General features: G+C 44.2%; 2 protein-coding genes and 1 long non-coding RNA gene across 6 annotated transcripts in view; 1 reads left to right on the top strand and 2 right to left on the bottom strand.

The window, feature by feature from the left end:
• The window catches only part of IFT81 (intraflagellar transport 81), a 193,680-nt gene that overhangs the window by 35,562 nt on the left and 133,191 nt on the right, over positions 1-24,927 (top strand). The window lies entirely within an intron of this gene.
• The window catches only part of LOC309640033, a 201,406-nt gene that overhangs the window by 102,923 nt on the left and 73,556 nt on the right, over positions 1-24,927 (bottom strand). The gene's annotated exons all lie outside the window — the stretch shown is intronic.
• Positions 1-24,927, bottom strand: part of P2RX7 (purinergic receptor P2X 7) — a 50,864-nt gene that overhangs the window by 9,974 nt on the left and 15,963 nt on the right. For 3 of the 4 annotated variants that reach the window (XR_014251983.1, XM_082418073.1, XM_082418075.1), the window contains exons 2-8: positions 23,233-23,401; positions 22,046-22,114; positions 17,528-17,600; positions 16,394-16,490; positions 11,729-11,809; positions 10,972-11,101; positions 7,291-7,427 (exon numbers count right to left, since the gene is read on the bottom strand). Coding sequence is in view for 3 of the 4 variants with exons in the window: in XM_082418073.1 (XP_082274199.1) it covers positions 7,291-7,427; positions 10,972-11,101; positions 11,729-11,809; positions 16,394-16,490; positions 17,528-17,600; positions 22,046-22,114; positions 23,233-23,401 (756 nt within the window). In the remaining variant the exon portion in view is untranslated. The remainder of the gene's footprint in view (positions 1-7,290; positions 7,428-10,971; positions 11,102-11,728; positions 11,810-16,393; positions 16,491-17,527; positions 17,601-22,045; positions 22,115-23,232; positions 23,402-24,927) is intronic. The other variant, XM_082418074.1, reaches the window with a different exon arrangement.

Here is a 24,927-nt window from a genome sequence, read left to right as displayed (position 1 = left end):
ATCCAAACCCATGAAATTCTCTCTCTCTTCACCTGGAACCAAGGCACCACTTCCCTACCTCACCTTCTCTACTTCCAGCATCACAGGATGATGGAAAGTCTGTGTTTTAGTTTAAGATTAAAATGAACAATTTTTAACCAGTACAGGGTTAACAACAAGAGAAATTTAAAAAAATAACGTCAAGCACTCTGATCATTCTCTAAGAGGGAAAAGTTTAGCTTCTAGAACAAAGAGGGGGAGGGTGAATCTTAGATACTAATTAATGGATTGGGAACAGGTGCCCCTCAGCAATCTGCTCTAACTGTGTTTTCTTAAGATTCTGTATTTGTCTGTTTGGCATCCATTATCACCAGGGCCAAACTAGCAGACAGTGTTGTTTACAAGCCCCCTGCAATCCAGCTTTTGCGAGTATGTGAAAATCATGTTACAAACCCTCTGACCAATCCTGAGTCCACATCTCCAGCCACCACCTGTATCTAACTTTCACACACCCAGCCAACATTTCCCCTGCCCTAACTTGCCCAGGGCCAGGTACCAGACAACCAGAGACCACCCCTGTAGCCCAGAGCCCACCAACTACTCAAACTAGCCAGTCCTAAGCTGTTTCCCCTGCCCTGCCTTGCCTTTCCCACAGAAAACACAGTAAAGCCTCTGGGCTGTGCTTTCCCCTTTCTCCTGCTAACCCCTGACCAAACCTGGTGCTTCCCCCTGTGGCCCTGTGTGGCCTGGTGTGCCCCACCTCTCGGGAAATTCTTCTTTCAAGGGCATTGACTTCTCTGCGTTATCACTCAGTCACCTTTATAAATTAAGACCTGGGCACAAATCGCAGTCACCCCAAATATGCAACCCTCATCAGTACTACAGTCAGGGAAAGTGGCATGTTTTGTTTTTCATGAATAATTACGAAGGCTTAAGCCACATGCCTCACAAAACTTTTAAATCTGACTCTCCCTCTTACCACTTTTGGTGGTGGTTTTTAGGTAAGGACATATATTTTCTTTGAGTTATTAATTCATAATCTATTTACAGGTGTGGGGAGAGAAGTAAACAGAAAACGGATGCTCTGCCAGAATATAGTATGGAACATCTGAAATTCTTATTCTTTTTAAACTCTCGATCTGACATTGAGATCAGTTAGATATTCTCAGGCGCTTCAGTGCCTGTTTCTGGCCAAAGGGGTTTCAGTTTCTTTGCATCTGATTGTTCTCATTCCATGACAGTACTTTCTTCTGCTCTATTAATTGATTTGTTTTTTAAAATACAAAGCAAGCATGCATCACCACTCCATGCCCCAGGGTTGCATTATCTCTCTATGCAAGCTGTTTTGCTGGAAGGTTAACATTGTATAGTAAATACTTGAATTTCTGCTTTCAGGGTCTTGGTACAGTGGTTCTCAAACTGAGGGCAAGAATCACTTGGGAAGTGTGTTCAAAAGGCAGATTCCTGGGCCTCACCCCCAAAGGGTGGTTTCAAAAGGTGTGAGGTGTTTCTAGGAATCTGTATTTCCAGGAAAGGTACCAGGTGGTTCTGATGCAGGTGATCAGTGGGCCACACTCAGAACACCAGGCCCTGGGCAAGGATGTTTTTACACTCTGTAGTGGGTTGAATAATGGCCCCCCAAAAAGATAAGTCCAAGTGCCTAACCCCTGCACCTATGAATGTGACCTTATTTGGAAATAGGATCTTTGCAGATGTAAATGAGTTAAGGATCTCAAGATGAGATCATCCTGGATTTAGGGTGGGTCTTAAATCCAATGGCTGTATCCTTATAAGACAAAGGAAAGGGAGAGTTGAAACAGAAACACAGAGGAGAAGGCCATGTAAAGACGGAGGCAGATACTGGAGGGATGCAGCCACAAGTTAAGGACCACCTAGAGCCATCAGAAGCTAGAAGAGGCAAGGAAAGATCCTCCCTTAGAGACTTTAGAGGGAGTATGTCCCTGCTGACACCTTGATTTTGGACTTCTGGCCTCCAGAACTGAGAGAGATAAATTTCTGTTGTTTAAAGCCATCAAGTTTGTGGTAATTTGTTATAGCGGCCATAGGAAATGAATACACACACACACATTCTGAGAAGCAGAGAAGCACATCAGGCATTCTATTCTGTGTGGGTCTTCCCTGCTTTACACATCTTGTAAATAAACTGAATAATTGAAAAAGGATCTTTTGCCATGGATCTTTTGGTAAAGGACAGAATTCTGCAACGTGATCAATTCCTTCAACTTCCTATGTTTTAGAAAGTTATATTTTCTCATAAACCTCATATAACCTCTAACTTCCCTTTTGTGTGGCTATTTGAAAATAACTTGCCCAGTTACCCGTCAGATCTTGACATTTTATTTTTGGCTAAAGATTTCTTCTGGTGCTTATTCCAGAGAACCAATGCTCTAAAACTTTGTTCTAAAAGAATATTAACATCACAACCAGTTCTTCAGAAAGCTCAGATCTCTCCAGGAGCTAATGTTCTTAGGCTTAGCTCAGTGACTTGAAGGACATTTGCTAACATCTGATTGGTACATTGCCCTGCATGCGTCTGCTGATTGCTGAAAAAACAGCCTGTGAGGGCAGTCGGGGACCACTGATCCAGGCTTCTCTTTTTGCTAATGGCCACAAGCCAATTCAGTAGAGCAGCTGGGAATGATCAAAACATTACCTAAACTAGGAGCTGGTTTCAGGGCCCTGGATGAAATTGCACTGACCCGGAGAAGGCAAAATCCTCTTAACGTCTTGATCTCAGCCAGCCTTTAGCCAAGGGTCTCAAATTCAAATGCCTATAGGGGCCAGATAACAGAAATGAGTGATGCAGCCAGGTAAGAGGCAATAAGGAGTGGTGAGGACCTTGGCAAACCAAGAGCCACATGCCCTTTCTAAAGGGAACCACTGATACTCAGCTCTAGCCTAGTGCTCCCTGTGGAATATGAAGCCAGTGTTGTCAAATGGTTTGATTTTTTTCAAATAGTTTAATTTTCAAAAAAAGTAGGAAGTCCATATTTTTATGTAGAATGTCTCAACTTTCAAAACATTGTGCAGGCCAAAAACAAAAACAAAATTTGAAGCCTGCTTGCCAGTTAATGATGCTGCTTTAAGTAAAATATAAATAGAGCCATTTGCTTAAGTGGACCCCTCCAGAACTCAATAAGAGTGCTAGCAGAAGGGTTAGGAAGCAGTGAATGTGTATGTGTGTGTTTGCACGTGCACGTGTACTTTGGCCTGTACTTGCATGCTCAGATTAAGTAGACACTTTATTTTATTCATTCTCCCAGGCAGCTAGCAACCTGGTTGTAGAAAGAAAATATAGTCAGATGAATCACCTAAGAAGGAAGTATGTTTAGGATGCTAGATAATATAGTCTAGACCAGTGCTTCTCAAATTTTAATGTGCACATGAATCTCCTGGGAATCTTAAGATGCAGATTTTGACTCAGTAAATTGAGAGTGAGGGCTGAGATTGTACATCATAACAAGCTCCCAGGTGAGGCCCATGTTGCTGGTTCCAGGATCACATTTGAGTATCAAGGGTCTAGATTAGTGATTCTCAAACTTAAGTTTGCATTAGAATAACCTGGAAGGCTTATGAAGACAATCCCGAGTGTCTGATTCAGTAGGTCTGGGATAGAGCCTGAGAATTTGCATTTCTAACAAGATACCACATGATGCTGATATGGGGACCCGCACTTTGAGAACCACTGGTCCAGACCATTAGTACTAAAAGTATTCAGAGAAGCTAATATGTTTGCAAGTTGATTCCCTAACATGGACTCCTATGTGTGCAGTTTCTCTTCTTAACAGGAAAGCTCAGTCCTCAGGAAAGTGCATGATGCCTATGGGGGTCCTATCCTGTGCTTGGAGAGGCCTTTTCTGGTTGCATTTCCCCGCACCCCCATCACACTATCTTGTTTGATTTTCTTTGAAGCATTTATCATCATCTGAAATGGTTTTGTTGGATTTGTTTGTTCTATTGAGGTATAACTAACATATAATAATAAAATGCACAAGTCCTAAGGGTTCAATTCAGTGAGTTTTGACAAATGAATACTCTATGTAACCTAGATCCCTGCCAACATCTAGAACATTCCATTACCCCAGAAAACTCTTGTGCTCCCTTCCAATCTGTTCCTACTTCTCCTTTCTACACCCAAACCCCAGCCCAGCAGCCATTGTTCTATCTTTTGTCATCACAGATAAGTTTGCCTGTTCTTGTACTTCATATAAATGGCATCATAGAATGTACTCGTTCAGGTCTGGCTTCTTTCACTCAATGTAACGTCTGTGGGATTCATCTATGTTGATGTGTGTATCAGTAATTTCTTCCATTTTTATTTATGTTAAGTAGTGTTTTATTATATAAATATATCACAATTTATTTCTCCATTCACCTGTTATTGCACATTTGGGTTCTTTCTGGGTTTTGGCTATTATGAGTAAGGATGCTGTGAACGTTCATGTGCGAACCTTTTTGTGGAGATATGTTTCCTTTCTCTTGGGTAAATACCTAAGAGTGGGATTTCTGGTTTAGAGGATAGATGCATGTTTACCTTCATAAGAAATGTCCCAACAATTCTCTAATGTGGTTGTACCATTTTACACTCCCACCAGGAAAGTAGGAGAATTCCAGTTGCTCCTCCTCCTTGCCAACCTTTGGAATTTCCAGTGTTTTTAATTTTAGTCATTCTGGTGGGCATGTCATTATATTTCATTGTGGTTTAAATTTGCATTTCCCTGGTGACTAACGATGTTGACTTGAAGTTTTTTATTTACTTATATTTTTGTCTTATATGTATAGTCATGTCCTATTAGGATATATGCTAAGCGGTAACTTGTCTATTTTGTTTACCAATGTATACCCATTGGGGCAACAAATATTTTTTTCTTCAATATATATTTAATGAATGAAGAATGCCAGTATCAACATCCTACCAGCTTCTTAAGCAAATTGTATAACCAAGGGATATACTCAGCAACTCTCTCTGAAAAGGAAACAGCAAAAGCCTGCTTTGTGTCTGGAACCAGAGCACAAAATGACCAGCCATAACCACAGTCACAGAACCCTGCCTGCCTCCTCCCACAGGAAATGAAAGGTCATGGAGACTGTGTTATAAGCCTCAAACTGAGAGGCCAAGTTACTGCTGGTCCAGTGTTGTAGGGACAAGCTGAAAAAATTATCCAGACGTAGGAGGTAACGTGGAAACTAAGTTAGGGGCACAAGATCACCAATGGGAAAAACTCAGGAGCAGAGGACTGAACTGTGCAGAGCATCAAAACAAGAATAGACCAGCACAAAACCAGCACTAGCCAGCTTAAGAGTGAAAATGAACCAGAATTCTAGTGAATTAATAGGATTGAAGTCCAGAAGCTAGAAGCATAGGCGATGTACTACAAAGAACCTTAAAAATTAGACAAAACTGCAGTGAGGAAGCAATGTTACCCAAGGTATCAGGAGTCTTTAAGGTGCTCTTACCGGACTTCCCTGGTGGCGCAGTGGTTAAGAATCTGCCTGCCAACACAGGGGTCACGGTTCGAGCCCTGGTCCGGGAAGATCTCATATGCCGTGGAGCAACTAAGCCCATGCGCCACAACTACTGAGCCTGCGCTCTAGAGCCCGCGAGTCACAACTACTGAAGCCCGCGTGCCTAGAGCCCGTGCTCCACAACAAGAGAAGCCACAACAATGAGAAGTCCGTGCACCACAACGAAGACCTGACGCAGCCAAAAATAAATAAATTTATTAAGAAAAAAAAAAATGTTCTCACCAAAAGGATTTCCAATCAAGATGGCAGGCTGCCTCACCCCTTACACAAAGAAGTGCAAGATAAAATATTTTTTAAAGTCATATCAATATATTATTGAGCTCAAGACAAGGAAGGGCAGGTACTAGAGATGAGTGGTAAGTGGGGACTAAAGCCACGTGAACCCTAGGAGTACCAGGTCAGATTTGTATCTGAGCAGCTAGAGTCTTAACATACTTCTTGGGAAAGGAGCTGAGGCTGCAGATGCCCTACTTAGCAAGGAAGCAGGGATGGGATACTTCTAGTGGAGTGAAGACATCCAGCACCAAGAAATTAAACTAAAAACTGGTTTGTATTTGATAGATGCCATACAGTCCTGGCAGGAACAACTACAAAATTAAATTATCACCCCAGAGGAATGTCTCCATATCCCATGGCACACACAAAACTTTGCACAAGATCATTTCTGCCGAAGTCCACCAACAAATATTCCAAAGCCCCACAAAGAGAAATCCCATCCAAGTTGCTACAGTTCAGTGTGAAAGGGGTTATACAGTAGATTGGACAAAAGGAGTAGGATCCATGAGCTAAGATCCTAAGATCCACTGAAACAATAATAGATGGCTTTGAAAAAGAACTGAATATAAATCCGAGAAATGAAATATAATAGCCATATAGTTTTTTTAAAACCTGAAAGCATATGGTAAAATGCTCATAACCTTTGATCCAATAATTCTGCTTCTAGAAATTTATCCTAAGGAAATAATCTGGGATTCAAACAAAGATACATGTACAGAGGTATACACTACAGAGTTATTTATAAAGAAAAATCAGAAATACCCCAAATATCCAATAATGGCGGAATGGTGAGAAAATCATGAGATGGAAGGGAAAGGGTGTGTTTTGAGGTCTTAGTGATCTAGGTTAGGATTATGGAGCTTCTACTATTAGCTGTGGGTCTAGGGGAGATCATTTCACCTTTCTCAGCTTTCCCCGGGACACTAATATCTACCTTCCAGGGTGGTTGTGAGGTTTAGTGATGGTGATATAAATGCCTGGTATATAGAAGACCCTCCCTAAGTTGTAGCTGATGTTATCATTACACTCACAATGGAATACGATGATAATTAATGTGATGGTCACAAAGAATTTTGAGTGACCTGGCATGTGAAAAACCCCCACAGAATACCAAATTATAAATGTGATATGATCTCATATAAGCCTCACAAAACAATTGGTTAGACGAAGGAACATTCACCACAAGGTTAGCTTCAGTTATCTCAGGATAGAGGAACTATGGGTGATTTTTATCCTCTTCTCTATGCTTTTCTCTGTTTCCCAAGTTTTGTTTTTATCTTACAAACAGTGTGCAATTCTTTAATAATTCATACAAAAATTCAGTCACTGCCTAGCTCTTAGAGGAAGTCTTTTACATTCCTCTTGTTGCCTTGGGAACCAAAACTAGTCTTGCTGGCTGCTGGGGATACAATTCAGCCAGGCCTGGAAGGTCCCTGGGGATCCAAGGGTGGCCAGTCACTGGGCAAGTCTGACGTGGAGCACTGTTACCTGAAGTTGTAGCCAGGGTACAAGGACTCCTTGGCAGTCTTGTCGTCAAGGCGACGGAAACTGTATTTTGGACGGCAGTGATGGAACCACCTGTCCAGATTGCAGTCCCAGTAGATCTCAATGCCCATGATTCCTCCCTGGGGAAGACAACGAGAGACAATCTCTAAGTCCCGCTGGACATGGGTTATGCAGCCATCAGACATCTCCCTGCATAGTGATGATCACTGAAGGAAAAGTTGGCTCTTGAGGGAAAAAAAAAATGCTAATTAAAAATTTCCGAGCCATAGGGTGCAGCCCTATCTAACTCATACAACTACTACTGTGGCAGCTACAAACGCACCTCCCTGCTCCTCCTCCCACCTGGAACACACCACCGTTAAATTTATTTTCCTAAAATATAACTTTCAACAAACCACTCCTGTAATCAGACACCTTTAATGTCCACCCCCCGTTAAAGTTTAAGTTGAAACTTGTTAGACTGGAATTCATCGTGCTCCATCACATCTTCTCTGCTTATCTCCCAATACACCCCTGGAGAAAGCTCTTATTCCGAACTCTCTATGCTTTTCCCTAAACACACTTTGCATTTTCATTTCTTTTTTTAAAAACAGCCTTATTGAGATACAGTTCACATACAGTTCGCCCACATAACATGTGCATTTAACAGTTTTTAGTATATTCACGTATATGTGCAACTGCCACCACAATCAATTTTACAACATTTTCATTACCTCCAAAAGAAAACATGTAAACTTTAGTTACCACCCCTCTCTCAAGCACTAAGCAACCACTAATCTACATTTTGTCTCTATAGAGCTCCTTGTTCTGAACTTTCATATGAATGAAATCATATAATATATGATCTTTTATGTCTGGCTTCTTTCACTTAGCATGATGCTTTTAAAGTTCATCCATGTTGTAGCATGTGTCAGTACTTCATTCCTTACTGTGGTGGAAGAATATTCCATTGATTGAGTATACTACATTTTGTTTATCCATTCATCCTTTGATGGACACTTGGGTTGTTTCCACCTTTTGGCTATTATGAATAAGCTGCTGTGAACATTTATGTACAAGTTTTTGTGTGAACATATGTTGTCATTTTTCGTGGGTACATACTTAGGAGTGGAGTTGCTCGGTATGCTTTGAATTTTTAAATCTTGGCCCTTGACCTTTTCTCCCAATGAAATGTTTCTCCCAGTCACCTCTCTAGCTAAATCCTCCTCATCCTTCAAGACCCAGCAAACATCCTTCCCCACCCACTCAGCCACCCCTGTGCTCCTCAATTCATGGTGACCTTTCTCTTCTCTAAACTTCTAAAGAATCTGTTAATCTCTTACCTATACTTGGTACTTCTTTTTTTCTACAAACATTTTTTTGAGTACTGACTATCATATTTCACTGAATCTTAGACACCATTGCTTGTAAGACACATAGGGTTTTTTTTTTTTAATGTTCCTCTAAGAAAAAAAGGCTGTCAATTAAACTGTGAGACTCCATCAACTGAAAGCACTTCCTGATTTTGAAACTATTAAAAGTGAAAAAAAGGTATGTCTTTGAATCAATGAAATTAGGCATTTCAAGACAGTATGCTAGATGCTGAGGATACAGAAATGAGTAGCAAGGAGGCTCTGACTTGGAGAAAGGGGAAATAATACAGAATAATCACAACTGCCATTTTTTTGTCAGGCACTAAGCCAAGCACTCTATGTATTACAGTGAATATCTAATGCCTTTGTCACTTGGCGTCCAAATTGCCTTCTTCTGGGAAAACTACCTGGAATTTCCTTTGGGAAACACCTTTCCCAACTCTCAGTGGTTTGAATGGGGCTATGTCCTCTCCAAGCCCCAGGAGTGGGCACATGACGCAGGCCTGGCCAGTCAGGACAGTGCTCCCTTCTGGACCTGGCGATTGATTCAGGATAGATATGTGGCCCAAGGTAGACCAATCAGAGCTCTTCCTGAGACATTTTGCCAGAACCATAGGAAAAGAGGTCCTCTACTGGCTGGGACCACTAGCTATAGAGTGTGAAAGTCTAAAGCAGCATTGCCTAATTGGATTTTCTGTGATGATTTCTATATTCATGCTGTATAGTACAATAGCCAGTGGTTATTGAACGCTTGAAATGAGGCTGGTATAACCAAGGAAATAAAATTTTAATTTTATTTAATTTTAATTAAGTTTAAGTCACTTAATGTGACTTGTGGCTACCATATTGGATAGCACAGTGCTAGAGCTTTGGTGGCTTTGCCTTGACATGTGGAGAATATGCCTGAGAATGACATCATCATTAAGGAAACAATCAAGGGATGAAAGGAGTCAGATTCCCAAAGACATCATTTGAGTTCCTGGAGGCAGCTATGCCTAAATCTATCATATTCTTCATTCAATCAACAAATATTTATTGAGTGTCCATTATGGGCTGAACATTACACAAAAATGAACCCCCCCCCCAAAAAAAAGCTAAATGTCCCTACCATCATGGAACTTACATTCTAGTCAGGGAAAATAGACAACAGACAAATGGGTATGTAAAATATATAGTATGTCAGATAATGCTAGGTGCCAGGGATAAAAATAAACATGGAAAGGGCCATAGGGCATGCTGGGATAGAGGTGGGAATTGTCACTTTAAATGTAGCGGTAAGGGAAAGCTTCACTGAGCTTATATTTGAGTAAATATTGGAAGTAGGTGTAGGAGGCAGCTAATGCTATGTCTGGGACAGACTGTTCCAGGCAGAGGGGGACAGCAAGAGAAAACTCCCAAGGTAGGAAGATGCCTTGGGTATACTAGAATGTTCATTTCCCTGGTCTTTTTACACAAGTTAATATGGTTCCTTTTTTGCTTAAGCCACTTGAGTTTGGTTTCTGTTATTTGCCCCCAAATTACTTTTTAATTTATTTTTTGCTTACATCATTTGAGTTGGATTTCTATAACTTGCAACTAGAAGAATCCTGACTAATCCAAGTGTGGTAGTCTGAGTGATGGTCCCCCAAATATTCCTAATCCTAGGTCCTAATCCCTGGACCTCTGAATATGTTACCTTAAATGGCAAAAGAGACTGCAGATGTGATTAAATAAGGATCTCGAGATGACGAAATTATCCTGGATTATCTGGGTGGGCCCTGTGAAGACACACTGGTCTTTATAAGAGGGAGGCAGAGCAAGATTTGACACAGAATAAGAAATCAATGCGACCACTGAAGCAAGATGCTGTGCTGCTGGCTTCGAAGCGGGAAGAAGGGGCTGTGAGCCAAGAAATGCAAGGAACGCTGTTTTAAAAGGTGGAAAAGGCAAGGAAATGGATTCTCCCCTAGAGCCTCCGGAGGGAGCATGTCTCTGCTGATATCTTGATTTTGGCCCAGTGAGACTCATTTTGGACTTCTGACCTCCAGTAGTATAAAAAAAAAAATGTGTTGTTTTAAGCCACAAAATTTGTGGTAATTTGTTATAGCAGGCACGGGAAACGAATACACTGAGTGTCTCTCATAGGGTTGTTGTGGGATTAGATGAGGTGATGCAGGAAAAGTCCTTGTCACCGTGCATGGATTTACAAAATGCTCAATAAATATGAGCATATTATTAAGACCCAGTGGTCCAGCCTCTTGGCCATTTGTCATCCTCCATCCCTTGACCCTTCCCCCACCCCCACATCCCACTGTACAAAGACGTCACCAACCTGAATTGCCACATCTGAAAAATTATCTCCTGTTTCTCGGAAGATATCTCCTAGTCGGAAAATGGGACACTGTGGATTCTGAGTCTTGTGAAAGGTGCAAGTGACGTTTAAATCCGGCAAGATGTTTCTCCTGCACATAATGGAAAGCAAACAAACAAACATCTCTATTGAAAACTGGGATCCATCTCTTTCATAGGAGTGAACCAATGTGGTACCTGGGCACCATGAGGGCCTCCAATGATCCTGCCTCCTGGGATTTACACCCTTGTGTATTCCCCTCTCATATCGTACAGCGTTGGTCTCTGTGACCAATAGTATACGACAGAAGTGATAGTGTGTCTCTTCTGAGATTAGATTATAAAATACAGTGGCTTTCATCTTGGTTACTGTCTCGCTTGCTTGCTCTTTGGCTTGGATCTCTTGCTCTGGGAAAGCCGGCCACCGTGTCCTAAGGACGCTCAAGCAGTCTGAAGGAGAGGTCCACATGATGAAGTACTGAGCCCTCCTGCTGACCGTTGTGTGAGTGAGCTTGGAAGAGTATTCTCCAGCCCCAGTCTAGTCTGGAGATGAGAGCTTGACTGCAACCTGAGAGACCCTGAGCCAGAACCGCCCAGTGAAGTCATACCCAGATGTCATTCTGGGACGCACAGAAACGACGTGAGAAAATTAAAGTTTGTTGCTTTTAGTTTCTAAGTGTTGGGGTGATTTGTTACACAGCAGTAGATAACTAATATAGCCAGACATTCTGGGTGCTTACGTGGTGTAGTTGTGGCTGGGGAAGTCGATATTATTCTTGATGAGCACAGTGAAGTTTTCAGCACTGCCCAAGAGCGCAGGCCTGAAAGAGAGGAATGAAAAACGGGGATCAGTGACTACAGGGACCAAAGGAGTCAGTGGGCCAATGGGCCAGAGGCTCTGGTTTCTTGCTTGGGTCAATATACTGGATGAAGAGAAGTGCAATCCAGTGGGAAAAGCCTTCCAAAATTCTCCAGCTTCTCCAGGGAGAATTTCTCCCTTCGAGACCCCTGTGGAAGGAATTCCCTGGTGGTCCAGTGGTTAGGGCTCTGCACTTCCATTGCAGGGGGCACGGGTTCGATCCCTGGTCAGGGAACTAAGATCCCACAAGCCACGTGGCATGGCCAAAAAAACCACAAAAAACAAAAGAGATCCCGTGGCATTTACTGTAATACTTCTCACTCTGATATAATTATATGTTTAGGTATGCACAGTGGTATGTTGGTAAACGTTTAATAACCAGCTCTCCAGGAAAACAAAAAGCCCTGATATTGTAGGAGTTACTGATTATTGTGGTATAAATACTCCCACCCTAGCTGATTTCAAGCTACCAATAGAACATCAGTGAACTTGGAGTTGGGAAGGGATGAGCAGAAATGGCTCAGAGCTGGTACAAGCCAGCTCCAGCACACTCTTGTTTGTATCTTTCACAATAGGCTTTGTGATCCTGCAGGGCTGAGACAATTTTCTCATCTTGGCATCCTCAGCCTTTAGCACAGGGCCACACATATATAATTGACTCTATCATTCACACTCTAGAGGCTCTGAGTAGTGTAAAATTCTCCATGAGTGAGAGGAGCCCAAATTCTCGACTGCTGGAAGGTCCACCCACCATCCATGCATTCATTCATTCAACAAATATTTATTGTACTGGGCATGGGGCTGAGCACTAGGGATGTAGTGATGAACAAGACAGTCGAGGGTTTTGTCCTTGTGGGGTTGACAATCTGTTAAAGATGGAGAGAACTGGCTCCATAAAAAGATACCACTGTTGCCTGACATGCCTGAGTAGGTGGCAGATGTATATTGGGAGAAGCACAGGCTAAAGGTGGAGGGTATTTGGAAGGGGACATCAAGGATGATCTGCTTTTGGGGACTTCCCTAGTGGCATAGTGGTTAAGACTCCGCGCTCCCAATGCAGGGGGCCCTGGTTCGATCCCTCGTCAGGGAACTAGATCCCACATGCATGCCACAACTAAGGAGCCCGCTCGCCACAGCTAAGACCCAGTGCAACCTAAATAAATAAATAAATATTAAAAAGAAAAAGAAAAGGACTTCCCTGGTGGCACAGTGGTTAAGAATCTGCCTGCCAATGCAGGGGACATGGGTTTGATCCCTGGTCCGGGAAGATCCCACATGCCGCGGAGCAACTAAGCCCGTGCGCCACAACTACTGAGCCTGCGCTCTAGAGCCCACGAGCCACAACTACTGAAGCCCATGCGCCTAGAGCCCGTGCTCCGCAACAAGAGAAGCCACTGCAATGAGAAGCCCGCGCACCGCAATGAAGAGTAGCCCCCGCTCACCGCAACCAGAGAAAGCCCACATGCAGCAACGAAGACCCAATGCAGCCAAAAAAAAAAAAAAGAATGATCTGCTTTTTATTCCAGGACTTCCAGAGCCCAACTTTGGCTCTATTGGAGATATAACTATAGAGAACACTGTAATTTTTGCCTGTCCAGCAACAATTCCCCCTTTGGCAGTAGCACCTCAATTTTCTCCCTTTGGGCAAGCCAGGTCTCTTCCACTCTCAGCCCAATCTCATCTCCTGCCCATCCCTACAGCTCCCAGGGTGGGCAAGTGATCCAGAGCTGGTTAAACAGTGTAATCCAATCCCCTTGGCTGCAGTGATTGGTTCATAGATTGTCACATGCCTTAGGCCATTGAGAACATTACAGGATTTTTGTGGGAACTGTTGGGAAAGAAAAACTCATTTTCTCTAGGATTATTAGTAGCAAAGACGGTATAAACCTGGAGTGCCCCAGACCACAGTGTGAGGAGAGCCAGAACGGAAGAAAGAATAGTTAGGAGCTGGGGAGAGGAGGAAGGTGGAGGAAGAGAGAGAGAAAATCTTAAGACATCATTTGAAAGCCTTGATCAAGCCATGCCTGAAGCTAGTATTTCTGGACTTCTCATTTACATGAGTCAAAAACACAAGCCAAAAATTAACAGTCCTTTTTTTCTGAAGCCTGTTAAAGTTTTTTTTTTTTTTTATACTTAAGCTTTTTTTAAAATTTTTTTATTTTTGGCTGCATTGGGTCTTCGTTGCTGTGCGCGGGCTTTCTCTAGTTGCGGCGAGCGGGGGCTACTCTTCGTTGAGGTGCGCGGGCTTCCCATTGCGGTGGCTTCTCTTGTTGAGCAGCACAGGCTCTAGGCACGTGGGCTTCAGTAGCTGTGGCTCGTGGGCTCTAGAGCTCAGGCTCAGTAGTTGTGGTGCATGGGCTTAGTTGCTCCACGGCACGTGGGTTCTTCCCGGACCAGGGCTCAAACCCATGTCCCCTGCATTGGCAGGCAGATTCTTAACCACTGCGCCACCAGGGAAGCCCCCTAGTTAAAGTTATATTTGTCACTTGCACACACAAAAAATCTTATTTACGACAGATGCCTGCTATATGCCAGACCCTTTGCCTTTAGAACATTCTAAACCCCACACTTCCTGGGCAATACTCTAAGAATCAAAGGACTACAGGATCCCCTTTATTCCTCTTTCATGACACTTATAATTTTCTATTCTGAATTACAGTCCTCTGTACATGTGTCTTATCTCTTCTATTGGGTTGGCCAAAAAGTTCGTTCGGGTTTTTCTGTAAGATGTTATGAAATACACGAACAAACTTTTTGGCCAACCCGATATTAGACTGCAAGAGCCTTGGGACCTGCTCCATATCTGGGTCTTCTTGTATTTTACAAAAAATTTAGCACTGTCTCCCTTGTGTATGATTACATGTAAGATAAATATCTAACACCTACTGCATGGTAATGGATGTGTTGGACGAACAATTAAATGAATCATCTTAGTAATCCATTCGTATAACATATAAGAAACTGAAGTTCAGGGAGTTACTTGCCCAGGGTCATGTAAAATTGCAGCCCAGGGCCCAGAACATTAGAGATGCACAGTATTTATCTGATGAATGAATGGTGGCAGAGCCAGGACTGAAAACCACAGGCAATCAAGAAGCCTCTTGCCTTGAACTAGGGACTCCTTGAATGTAGGCTGATGTCCCACCCAGGTCCTGGACATTCATTCTGTGACAAAGAAACTTCCCTGACCTACAAATGAACCAGGGTGGTGCCATTAATGATTGAGGGCCAGATGGGCTGATACTGCCTAGTAGGAAACTTTCACCTGAACCTTCTAAAAAGTCAGTTTGGGGAAGTCTTCTCTTTGCCCCATAGATGCTGATAGTGTGGCCCTGAGTCACATTTGTCTTGAGCTGCACTGTCCAATATAGTCCAACATCTCCTAGGCATTTGTGGCATGTGTGACTATTTAAACTAAAGTAAAAATTCAGTTTAGTTGTGGTAACCACATTTCAGGTGCTTAATAGCCACATGTAGCTAGTGGCTACCATATTGGATGGTGCAGGTACAGAACCTTTCCATCATTGCAGAAAGTTCCATTGGGCAGTGCTGGTCTAGAACCACCACATGTCTAGGGGCAGATCATTTGTGTGTGTGTTATTGGGCACTTACTGTGTGCCAAGCACAGGGCTCACTTTGCAATCACTGTACAAGTATCATCTCATTTAATTCTCACAACAGCCCAGTGAAGTAGGTGCAATTATTATCCTCATTTTATTTTTTAATTTTTTGGCCACGCCGAGCGGCACGTGGGATCTTAGTTCCCCAACCAGGGATCGAACCCGTGCCCCCTGCATTGGAAGCTCAGAGTCTTAACCACTGGACCACCAGGGAAGTCCTATTACCCTCATTTTAAAGGCAAGGAAACTGAAGCTCAAAGAGGTTAAGCCACTTGTTCAAGGTCACACAGCAAGGATGTGTTAAAGCCAGGATTTGAATCCAGCTCTCCTTATTCTCTGCTGAAATGCAGCCCTCCCACTGGTTTCTGAGATTTAACATCAAGTTCTGCCTTCTGGGCCTGACCTTTTGTGTTAAAGAGAAGAGTCAATACAGGGGACCACCAAATCTGCATGTCACTATGAACATTTAACTTAAGAAAACTTCCCTCCCCTTCCATTCCTTTTCCTTCCTTTTCTTCTCCCTTCCCTTCCTCTTCCTTCCTTTTTCCTTTTTCCCCCCCTCCCTCCCACCTTCTCTCCCTTAGTCACTCAGTACAGACACTGGCAGTCCGAAAGGATCCTGCTGTAGCACTGGAGGAGGTATCTGGGGGTGCCCTGGAAGGTACTGGGACAGCCAAGGGACAGGGGCACCCAAGGGTGTTGAAGGTATTAGCTATTTACCAGTTGGTATAGAATGATTTCAGTATTTTAACAACTATCAGGGGCCTCCCAGAGACCACTAGTGTGCCTGGCACAGGAGCCACCAAGCCAGTAAGACCTGGGACTTGGGGGGACGGTGCTGAGAAGGGAAGTCGGAACAGTGCCTGGCAGAGCCTCATCTGCTCAAAGCTGAGGGCCACCGTGTCTGTCCCCTCCCTACTACTCACTCTGGGGCCTTTTCCATTCCCTCGACGGGACACCAGGCGGAGACTTCACAGGTCTTCTGCTTCCCTTTATACTCTATACACCTGCCGGTCTGGATTCCTGTGGGGGTCAAGGGGTCGTAGAAGCACAGGTGTGAAAGAACGGGCGGGGGGTGGGGGGGAGGAAACTCCACTCAACTCAAGCAGGAGACTATTTATGTTTTTCAACCCAAGCAGTTTCAGTTTCCATGAAACCCATTCAAACCACAAACTTACATAAGAAAAATCAAGCAAGCAACTCATAGAACGGTAAGCTTTTCAAAAAAGGATCAAAGAGAACTCAGAAAGACCATGGATGCTGTTGGATTTTTTTGGTTTCTTTGCAAGAAAAGATGGCTGAGCGGGGAGCTGAACAGGGTATATTCTTTTGCCTCGTATAAATGGACTAGAACTTGGCTTGTAAACAGGCATCTGAGTCCCTCTAGGTGTATACAGCACGTACCAGGATGTACAGAGCCATGGAGTAAGCGTGGCACATCTTCCTGGAGTATCAGTGTCATTAGCAATTTTTGAGGGGAAAGTTGAATAGTAAATAATATTAATGACCTCTCCACCAACTCAAATGCATATGTATTATGGGATGGAATTGAATATCCTTATGCCTTTTTGTGTACATGTGTGTTATAAACAATGATGGTTTTTACTTTTTCTTTTTTCTTTTTTGTGGTAATTTTTTTATTATGTGCCTTAAGTTAAAACAAGAGCTTTGGAAATTCTGCAGGTTAATATTGTCCCCAGGTGTCCTGGGGGTACACATTCATCCTTTTCAACCTTTGGGGAAATTCAAGAGGAAACACTTAGAACACTCAGATGATGCTATGGGCCATTCAGTTTTTCTATCAGTGAGAACCCTGAAGGGGCTAATTCTGCGAGGTTTTCAGGAGCTGCTTTCACTGGGAATTAGAGTCACATTCATAGTCAGCAGCTGGTCCTCTGGGTTCAGAGTCGAGGCACGGGGCAGGTACAGGCTCATCCATGGCCTGGGGAGGGTGGACGAAGGCAGCTGAGAGCCAGAGGCTAAAAATCTGGGCATCTCGAATGTCTCCAGGATTCCAGACCATCCACCCACGGGGTCTCAGGAAAAGAAACAGAACATACCTTTGCTCTTTGGGCCCATCCGTCCCTTTTTACAACCCTGGTCAGAGGAACAGAGCGTCCTGCGGGTGGGATACTGCAGAGAGAAGGACAAGGTAGTGGGGAATAAGCATTGTGTGTCCCTACGATACAGAAGGGCAGATGTCTATGTCCACACAAAAACTTGCACATAATGCCAAAAAAAGGGAACAGCCCAAATATCCACCAGTAGATGAATGGACAACTAAAATCTAGTACATTCATCCAATGGAATGTTATTTGGCTGGCCACAAATAGGAATGAATGACGTACTGATACATGCTACAATGTAGATGAAACTTGAAACATGATGGATGCTAAGTGAAAGAAGCCAGATACGAAAGACCACATATTGTATGATTCTGTGTATGTGAAATGTTCAGAACAGGCAAATCCATGGACAAAAGGGTGATCAGTGGTCGCAGGGGCTGAGGGAAGCGGGAATGGGAGTGCCTGCTAATGGGTATGAGGTTTCATTTTGGAATAATGAAAATGTTCTGGAAACTGATAGTGATGATGGCTGCACAGCTCCGTGAATATACTAAAAACCGCTAAATTGTACACTTTAGAATGGTGAATTTTATGGTATGTGAATTATATCTCGATAAAAAATAAAAATTAATGAACATCTAAGAAGCGTATGCCAGGGGCCACTTTCGGGGACAGCCCTTGTGTTGGAGAGCAGGGGGCCTGGTGCAAGCAGCCCTGTGGCTGCAGAACCAAGTGAAGCAGACAGGCACAAAGTCTCAGCAGGAAATGTGGAAATAAAGGACTCCAGCCAGCACTCTCTCCTGGCCTAAGAAAATGAGGTCAGTCAGCTTTCAATAAGAGCTGAGGACAGAATGAGGAAAAGAAAAATGAGATGACTTGGTTTATGCATACTCGGCTTCCCATTTTTCAGGGACCAGGTTTACCGGCCCGTCTTGGGGAAACCAGAACCTCTGTGAAAATAGCCTCTGCTGTGCAATTTTACAGAGATTCAGGGGAGGCCCCAGGCTTGGACCCAGGTACAACCAGGTTCGGCAATAGCTGCACCATCTCCTAGCTGAGTGGCCTCAGCCAAGTAACTTTGCCTCTCTGAGCCTCAGTTTCCTTACCTGTAAAAGGGGAATGAACAGATTTGTCTTATATGGCTGTTGTGAAAATTAAATGAATTATGATGAGAAAGGGTTTAGCACATGGCTCTTGCTCAGTGAACGTTTCCTATAGTTTTCAATCTCTTTCATGTTCTCTTTTCTTCCCAAGTTGCTTTCTTCCTGTTACCCAGCATGTCCTTGGTTTGCTGCCCTTGTGACCCCCAACTACACTATGAACCCTTTGAATACAAGGCCTGGGTCATATCTTTGTAGTCTGAGTGCCTGACACATAGTGGGTCTTGATGAATGTGGAATGAATGAATGAATGAATGAACAAATGATCATTTACTGTGGCTCATGGGAAGCTATGTTATTTTGATTATTGACTGGAAAGAAATCTCAGGAAAGAAGATAAACTGACTCTATTTTATTCTCCAAAAGAAATTCCAAAATTAAAAGAAAATGAAGACGTGGGACTTCCCTGGTGGCACAGTGGATAAGACTCTGCGCTCCCAATGCAGGGGGCCCAGGTTCGATCCCTGGTCAGGGAACTAGATCCCACATGCATGCTGCAACTAAGAGTTCGCATGCCGCAACTAAGGAGCTGGCGAGCCACAACTAAGACCCAGTGCAACCAAATAAATAAATAATAAATAAATATATTTTTAAAAAAGACGTTTTAATCATCTCTTTTTGTGGTTGTCACATGCGTTGACGATGGCCACAAATTCTTTTTCACTCTTGCCATTGGGAGGTAGAGGGTTTCCCCTTCCCTTTGAAGCTGGGCTGGCTCTGACCAAATAACCAACAGAAGGCAGTGGAAGTAATGCTGTGTCAGCTCTAGTACTGAGCCTGGGAGGCCTGGAAGCTTCTTTTGGTTTGGGGGAACCTGAGCTGCTATGAGGAAGTTTAGAAAGACTATGCGGAGAGACTCTGAAAGGAGGAGAAGCCTTGAGAGTCCCCGGAGAGGAAGAGAAGGCCAGCCATCCTGGTACCCCAGCTGAGCCTCCGAATGGTGCTAGCCCCAGCCGCTATCCGACTGCAGCGCCGTGAGAGATCCCATGCAGATTCCAAGATCAGCAGAACTGCCCAGCTAAGCTCAGTCAACCACTGAACTATGAGAGCTTGTAAAATGCTTGTTGCTTTAAGTCCACCAGGTTCAGGGTAGTTTGTTATGCAGCAATAGATAATTATAACCAATGTCTCCTCATTTTGGTGTACAGCTGGGGTTTGGCCATATTTACTGAGTCAAGCCCTGTCCTTGACTTCCACCTCCTGATCAGAGTTAGGGTGGGTGTCAGTATGCAAAGAGAGGAGGCAAATATCCCATTAGAGCAACCCAAACCAGCTTGGGTCACAGGTTAAAATCCCAAGAGTTACATAGTGTTCTCTGGGCTGCTCTTTGAGTTCCAGCCAGTCTGAGTGACATCCTGTCTGAGAAAGAGTAACTTGTCATTTGAATCATCACAGCTCTCATTTATCAAGTGCTTACAATGTATCATGCCTTGTTTCCAGCCTGTCACAGAGATTCGCTCATTTGTTTCAAAAATCCTAAGAGCTAGGTTTTGTAATTACCCCATTTTGCAAATGAACATATCAAGGCACAGAGTGGTGAAGTTACCTGTCCAAAGTCACAAAGCTAATACGTCAAGTATTAAACCATTTACAGTCTAGCTCCTAAATCCATGCTCTGGGCTACCCTAACTCTCTTCCTTACCAGTCTCAGTAACTTGAAAAGCGCTGTGAGGGACTTCCCTGGCGGTCAAGTGGTTAGGACTCCGAGCTCTCACTGCTGAGGGCACGGGTTCAACCCCTGGTCGGGGAAAGAAAATCCCACAAGCTGCAGCGCGGCCAAAAAAAGAAAAGAAAAGAAAAGCATCTGTGCAAAGTACCACAGGGGTGGAGTGTGAGTAGCAATTCCAGAGTATGGGACAAAAGGGAAGCAAGGGCCCCAAACTGGATACAATTTTGGATGCTGCTGGGAAGGGAGGTGGGAGGGAGTGTTTAGTTGGACTGGCGCCCGCTACTTCATTAGAGTAACAGGAACATTTAAGGGAAGATGGGGGCAAGATAAACATAGAGAGGTCTCCTTTTAGGGGAACGTTATTGAGATAGACACCAAGGGAATGTTAGCTTGTTTCCAAGTTTAGGTAGAAATGAGGCCAAAGACTGTAATGAGATAGAGCTTATCCACCCTGATCTCTCAGACACTCAGAAATCTAGGCCTTGTCACCAGAGTAGGCTGACGAGCAAGACCCACAGGCAAGGCTGGTCTTCCCCACAGGCTGGGGACCCGCTCAATATTGCCACAGCATTGCACCCCTCAGTTGGGACGGTCCCTGGTAAAGCGCGGGTGTGTTACTCGAGAGGGGAACAGCAGGAGTGTGTTGCCTAGACAAATTCTGCTATAGACAAACTTATCAGAAGAGCTAGTTATCATTTTACAGAGCAGAGAGCAGGACTGGGATGGGACAGAATAGGACCAGTATGTTTTGATAGGGAAGAAAGTTTTCCAGAAAAAGTAGGGGAAGGTGGAGAGTACGGAGAGGGCAATGCTCCCATGTCTCCCACCGTCACCACTACCCACTCCCGCCTTCACCACTACCCACTAGCCATGTCTCCCGCCGTCACCACCACCCACACCCACCTTCACCTCTACCCACTCCCGCCTTCACCACTGCCCACTCCCGCCTTCACCACTACCCACTCCCACCTTCACCACTACCCACTCCCGCCTTCACCACTACCCACTAGCCCTGTCTCCCGCCGTCACCACTACCACCCATGCAGTCTGGGAAAGACTGCATGGGTGGTAGTGGTGACGGCGGGAGACATGGGAGCATTCCTACCTGATATAGAGCCTAAAACTCTAAGAAGTGGGATGAAAAATCAAGCTTGATTCCCAGGCTGGCCCTGCAGGCAGTTCACAGTGGACCGTGGCAGAAGCTGTGAATGAGGACAACTGGATTCTAAGCTTGGCTCTGCCTCCAGCAAGCTGCGTGACATTGGGGAGGTCACTGAACCTCTCTGATCTTTGTGCTGACCTGTAAAATGGGGCTGGGAGAGCTGTTACCCCCCTAAAGTTGAAGTGAGGCTCCACTGAAACATGAGGTGCTGTGCAAAGGCCAAAGATCCCTGTTGTCATGAACTGCACAGGGAGTGAGCGATGGAGAAAGCAGGCCTTGAGCTGCACAGGCTCCTAGTGCTGGAGCTGGAGACCCAGGGGGACAGACCAAGACCTGGTGGTTACAGAGGGAGAACTACAACACCTTCTCACCCTTTCCACCCAGCCCAGATCTACACCCCTGCTTTGTAGCAAGCAGAGGCTCAGTAAATATTTGCAGGCTCCAAAACACGCCTGGTGTCAATTTCCATTTCCTCTGACCTGTGTCTCCTCCAGGAACTCTTATGACCCATCACACCTTACCTCGGGACACAACCCTTGCTCTTGGCCTTCTATCTTGAGAAAGTTTGTCATCACAAAAAAGGAGTTCCCCTGTGGAGAAAAAGGAGAGAAGGCAAATGTAAAGCCGTTGAGAACAGAACTACTTAATCATAGTAATCCAGCTGGCTAAGTGCCTGGGGGTGAACCTTTCCACTCTTCTAAGTTTCAGTCTAGAAATCAGGGTCTGGAAGCAACTCGACAACCCTGAGGGCTTAATATCAAAGCTGGATGAGCCGCCCTACTGAGTCGAGGGAGAGCAGAGGAACAGTTCGAATTGATTGAGTATTGGTTTTCCATTCCAGCCTCAAAAGCAGCCTTTTCATTTTTTGGACACAATAAAATCCCATTAAGTTGAAATTCAGGAGACCTGGGGAGGCGGAGGTGGAGGTGTCACCTTCATCAGAGCACTGTTCAGATTATCCAGGACTTTAATGAAAGGGCAGTAGGGCATCCCACCACCTGGGAAATAGCTGGAGGTTTTAATGACCCACTGTTAGAGACAAAAACGGATAGCAGCTTGGCTTTTATGGTTTCGAAAAGCTTTCCAGCTCCCAAGGGCTGCCAACGTGCCCTTTTGTCCCTCCCGCCCCCCATCTGTTCTTTTTTGTTCTCAACCCCACTTCAGTTTCTCCCTTCTGAGAATTCTACTTTCATTTTCTCTTCTTGCAAATTGAGACAATCTCATGCCTTTCTCTGTGGGCCACACCCTTCCTTTCCCTTGTGCAAAATTGTACCCAAGAGTGTTTTCCTGGAGACATTTTTGTTGATAAAATGTCACACAAACAATGTAGAAGGGCTGGTCCCCTCTAGGCAGAAAGTTCTTTACCTTTCTGGATCTAGGCAAAGTTTACTGACTTGATGGCCCTGCTTCTGAAGAACTGTGTATAAATCAGGTGTGAGTGAATCAAATCATGTTTTCAATGCACCAGGACACACTGCTATTTTGAGAAACCCTGTAGGACTTGATAAAGCAAAGAATCATCTCCTTCGAGTTGCTGGATCTGACCCAGTTTTGCAATTTTTAGGTTTTCTCAGTTGGGATTTTCACAGAGCTTTTAAAATGGGGCCAATGTTTTTCTGGAGTGAAGCTCTAGGTCCCAGGGAGGGGTGCGAGGACCTGAGGACAGTGACCAGGGAGGAGTCCTGGGAGGATGCTGATAAGTGCTCACCTGCAAGGGGACAGTGTAATCTGCCGTGTCGAAGACATTCCACACTACCTTCTTCACTCCGTTCTCCATAATCTCCTTTTTCACCTCTGCCACCCCTTTCACCTTGGCATGCACAGAACTGATAACAGGTTCTTTCCATTGGTACCGCTTGTCATTCACCAAAGCAAAGCTAAATGGCAGACACAGAAAAGCATCAATGGTTTTCTCAAGGGAGGCACAGTGCAGTGGTTTTGGATGCAGGTTCCGAAAGTCACCTCCATTAAAATCCTAGCTTTGCTGGGTGACTTTGGGCAAGTGACTTGCCTTCTCTGTGACTCATTTTCCTTACCTGTAAAATGGGAAGAATAGTCATACCTACCTCATAGGGTTGTTATGAGGATGCAACGAGATATGCATGCAAACTCCTTAGCACTATATCTGGCGCATAGTGAGCTTTCACTACATAGAAACTATTGGTCCCAATACCAACCTCTAATATTGCCTAATATACACCCTAATTTATAGGTTGCCTTCTCAAATACCAAAGTCCACCCCAGGGTGGTCCACCAGCTTTGTTTTGGGGCTCAGTAACACATTAGCATCTTTTTAATGGTGTGTCCAGCAGGTCAGCCTCCTGTTTTCCAGAAACACCCACCTGATTTATAAATAATATTGATAATAGCAGCTACCCTTTATTGAGCACTTAGTACATGCCACGTGCTCTGTATGCATCATCTCCTTTAATGCTCACAACAGCAATAGGAGATAGTTACTGTAATCATCACCCTTTTGTAGATGAGGGAATGGGCTCAGAGAGGTGAAGGAACTTGCCCAAGGTCACACAGGTAGTCAGTGGCAGGACTGAGGTCCTTGATTGGTCTACCTTATAGCCCAGAGCCAGACGTCTTAACCATGTACTCTACTTGTTCATGCATGATGTGGCTCTGCCTCTGGTTTCCTGCCTTTTGATCCATTCATTAGCTATTAAACTCTTCTTTAGAATATGAACCTAAATTATATGGTGGGGGAAGAGAGGGAGAAAGTGGAATTGATAACTAAAAATGGTAGATTCCATCCCCATTTATCTGTTTCCCCATCTCCCATTGCCCTGAATAATTGAGTTTATTTTATTTTTTATTTTTGGTTTTTTTGGCCATGCCGCATGGCACATGGGATCCTAGTTCCCTGACCAGGGATCGAACCCACACCCCCATGCAGTGGAAGCGTGGAGTCTTAACCACTGGACTGGCAGGAAAGTCCCTTAAGAGTTTATTTTAAATGCTTTGTTTATTCATTTGGCAGGTACCTATTTTGGTCTCTTCCCTCTGCTCAGCCTCTGATGTCTGAATGATATTAGGAAGTCTAAACCAATGGTTGCCCTCTATGAGCTGACCTTGGGAAACCAAGACACAGTGGGCCAAGGCTTGGTCCCAGCTGTTCTCAACCTTGGTTGTACAGTATAATTACTTAGGGAGCTTTCAAAATTTCAGCTCCCCAGTCTTATCCCTGGAGACTCTGATTCAGAAGGTCTGGAGAGTTATCCAGGTACCTATATATTTTTCTAAAGTTAATTCTAAGGCAATGCCAGGGTTGAGGACCCCTGGGACACTCATGGAAAGACAGGTCACATTTGGCAATATGAAGTACTGTACATTTGAAGTGCATTCCCCACGCCCCAACAATTCCACTCTTAGGTATATGCCCCAGAGAAACCCT

Source organism: Balaenoptera physalus, assembly GCF_965194825.1.
Source record: "Balaenoptera physalus genome assembly, chromosome: 12".
NCBI classification, from domain to species: domain Eukaryota; kingdom Metazoa; phylum Chordata; class Mammalia; order Artiodactyla; family Balaenopteridae; genus Balaenoptera; species Balaenoptera physalus.
This window is presented reverse-complemented; position numbering and strand designations above follow the sequence as displayed.